Here is a 3,786-nt window from a genome sequence, read left to right as displayed (position 1 = left end):
CTAAACAGAAAATATAAGATTAAAAAATTAATATATATATGTGTGTGTGTATTAACATTATTTTGTAATTATATGATTTATTATATAAATTTTCAAATTTATTTTTCACCATTAGTTTCAGTCATTATTTTGGATATTTCATCCCAAGCATTTTGCTTCATCAAACAATCCTTAAAACTGGTATTATTCTTATCATATAAAAATGGACGTTCTCTATATAATTCAATGAGAAGCTCATCGCCACTCTTTTCGTTAATATCAATAGATGCAGATTCACAACCATTATCCCAGTCATCTGTACTGATTTCATCAGGCAAATCAGCAATAGTATTGCAGTAATTTAAATGATCAGACATTTTTTTATATTACTCTTAGTAGCGGTTGTCAAAAAGATAAATTTTCTGTTGAAGAAGCAAATTAAAAATTAGATACAAATTTTAAAAAATAGAAAGAAAATTTGTTAAGAAAATTAATTAAGAAATTTTGTTAAGAAAATTTTTTCCATCAATGTATTTTGAAATAGCAAAGAAAAATATTAATTAACCTAAAATAATAATTACTATTTTGACAATTACTTTTTCGATAAACGAAATGAAGACAAATCATTTTAAATAAAGTTATTTTTATTTTATTCTTTTTTAGTATATTTACTTATAAATAAAATATTCAGAAATATGTATTTCAGTATATTTATATATTAATATTACTTACCTCGTTCATGATGCACTTTCCGCATTCACAATGGTCTTTACGACATACGGTTTTTCTCTGTCTTACTTTACGTCCACGACTACAACAGACGTAAGAGCTCACGTCTAGTTCTCTGCCATCAGCCATACTCTTACTCACTCCAATGCACTCCAATACGTTCACGTCACCGGAACCAATATGGCGACTAGGTGTTCGCGTCGCGATAGAACATACTCTATGGAGCAATTAGGAGCATGCTCCATTTGCCTCACCTTCGAAGGTGGTGCAGTTGGGGCAAATGTGCGCGCATGCGTAATACACTCGTCAAAAAAATTATCGCAACACGCAATTAATATTAAAATTTCACCTAAATTCAAATAAGCGTATCTCCGCGAAAAATTATCGCATTTGAAAAATTTTTTTTTTGTTTTAAAGGGTAAAGTCTCCACTTTAAGAAACTTTCGTTAAATTTTGATTTCATTCTCTCTCCCTCTCTTCATCCCTTTAAAAGTAAGGACGCGTTTTTTTTTTCAAAAAATTGCAAAGTTTGACGAACTCTACGGGGTGTACTAAATTTTTTTCGTCAATATCATCATAACTATCATAAAATATGGACTTTTCTTTACAAGTTTAAAAAAAATTGAAGCCCGTGCGATTTTCTTTCGCGGAGTTACGGCGTATCATAATTATCTATGCATTTTTGTGCAACCGCCAACATTTGTATTAACCGATGGGCACCACGGGGACTACTCCACATAGCGTATCGCTGTCATTCCGGGAGGTAATAAAATTACGGGATTTGTGCGTTTATATGTGGATATTCCACCCCTAATTTTCGTTTAAACGAAGAATTTTTGTTTTCCGAATGAACAACAGTATTTTTAATACTGTGAAGTTTCGTACGTACTGAAGTAAGTACTTACAGTACATAATTTCACAGTACTGAAGTTCTTACAGTACATAACTTCACAATACTGAAGTTCACACAGTATACACTGTGAAGTTATGTACTGTACTTACTTCAGTACGTACAAAACTTCATAGTATTAAAAACACTGTGTTGTTCATTCGGGAAACAAAAATGCCTCGTTTAAACGAAAATCAATGTGCGCAAATTATTGCTCTTTTGGAAGAAGGGGCAAGTCAGGCACATGTTGCAAGGCGAATGGGTGTGCATCGGGCCTCAATCTCTCGAGTTTGGGCTCGTTATGAAGAAACAGGCGGATTTCGTCAGAGAAGAGGACAAGGTCGAAGACGAGCAACATCAGCTCGAGAAGATCGTCTCATCGTAAACGCGGCAATACAAAATCCAGTAATAATTGCGCGACAAATCGCTAATGACATTCTGCCGTACAGACGAATAAGCGATCAAACAATCAGGAATCGTCTGCACGAAAGAAACTTCAGTTCACGAGTTCGTGCTCAAGTACCAATGTTGTCTGTGGCTCATCGACGTAATCGTTTACAATATGCACGCAGTCATCAGAACTGGACTGCAAGACAATGGAACAACGTATTGTTCACTGACGAGTCGCGATTTTGCCTCTTCGGTTCTGACAGAAGAGTTCGTGTTTGGCGTCGTCAGGGACACCGTTTTGAAGAGAATTGCGTCGAACCTGTTCGAGCATTTGGTGGTGGTTCAATTATGGTATGGGGTGGAATATCCACACATAGACGCACAAATCTCGTAATTGTACCACCTCCCGGAATGACAGCGATACGCTATGTGGAGGAAATTTTGCGTCCTCACATAATTCCGATGCGTCGTCAAATGGGGCGCAATTTCATTCTAATGCAAGATAATGCTCGCCCACACACTGCCAGGATTACAGTTGACTTCTTCGAAGAAAACAACATCGAGGTGTTACCACATCCAGCGATGAGCCCGGATTTAAATCCCATCGAACATCTGTGGGATATAATGGCAAGAAGGCTGCGTGATTTGGAGAGGCAGCCAACCAATCTCCAGCAATTGGAAGCAGCTCTACAGCGAATTTGGTTCGAAATTCCGCAGGCCACAATTAGAGCTTGCATTAATATGCGTGAGCGCCTGCAAGAGGTCATCCGAAGACGAGGCGGAAATACACATTTTTAAATACATACAACATCCCTTTTCCAACACACACACACACATACACACACACACACACACACACACACACACACACACACACACACACACACACACACACACACACACACACATGATGGGCAAAATCCGATCAACAACCTCCCCGTGGTGCCCATCGGTTAATACAAATGTTGGCGGTTGCACAAAAATGCATAGATAATTTTGATACGCCGTAACTCCGCGAAAGAAAATCGCACGGGCTTCAATTTTTTTTTAAACTTGTAAAGAAAAGTCCATATTTTATGATAGTTATGATGATATTGACGAAAAAAATTTAGTACACCCCGTAGAGTTCGTCAAACTTTGCAATTTTTTGAAAAAAAAAACACGTCCTTATTTTTAAAGGGATGAAGAGAGGGAGAGAGAATGAAATCAAAATTTAACGAAAGTTTCTTAAAGTGGAGACTTTACCCTTTAAAACAAAAAAAAAATTTTTCAAATGCGATAATTTTTCGCGGAGATACGCTTATTTGAATTTAGGTGAAATTTTAATATTAATTGCGTGTTGCGATAATTTTTTTGACGAGTGTATATAAAATATGAATTGATGGATGGCCGATTGTAATGTGCGATTGGTTGGAAACAAAAAAGGAAGGGGAAATGCCTCAAGTCCGTTCGTGTCACCAAGCGTTGGTGCACATAAACTCATCTGCTCTAAACGTCATCTTACCTGTGATCCAAGTGTTCTCTGGTGTACATTGGAGCACCCGACGCGAACAAACCTAATGTCTTCCGATTTAATTGAGTCCCCTACTTCTCCCTATATAACTCTCCGGTATGGATAGTTCCTAAAAAACCGGATTCTCAAGGGAATAAACGGTGGCGCATGGTCATTGATTATAGGAACCTTAACGAAAAACTATAGGAGACGCATATCCTCTTCCCAACATAACGGATATACTAGATTTCTCAACCCGTATAATTGATTGTAGGAGATGCTTTCTATATTATATGGAAGGTGAGCA

At 37.1% G+C, this 3,786-nt stretch overlaps 1 protein-coding gene across 2 annotated transcripts in view; it reads right to left on the bottom strand.

The window, feature by feature from the left end:
- Nucleotides 1-1,172, bottom strand: part of LOC145974506 (uncharacterized) — a 28,496-nt gene extending 27,324 nt beyond the window's left edge. Inside the window, exons 1-2 of one of the 2 annotated variants that reach the window (XM_083104376.1) lie at nt 712-1,172; nt 110-401 (exon numbers count right to left, since the gene is read on the bottom strand). In XM_083104376.1, the coding sequence (XP_082960502.1) occupies nt 110-356 (247 nt within the window). In that variant the 5' untranslated portion in view covers nt 357-401; nt 712-1,172. The remainder of the gene's footprint in view (nt 1-109; nt 402-711) is intronic. The other variant, XM_083104375.1, reaches the window with a different exon arrangement.
- Between the last annotated feature and the right edge of the window lie 2,614 nt (nt 1,173-3,786).

Source organism: Camponotus vicinus, unplaced genomic scaffold, assembly GCF_025532165.1.
Source record: "Camponotus vicinus isolate PSW18456_S1 unplaced genomic scaffold, iyCamVici1.0 SCAF_7, whole genome shotgun sequence".
NCBI classification, from domain to species: Eukaryota; Metazoa; Arthropoda; class Insecta; order Hymenoptera; family Formicidae; genus Camponotus; species Camponotus vicinus.
Note: the sequence above shows the minus strand (reverse complement) of the source record. Positions and strands in the feature narration are given on the sequence as shown.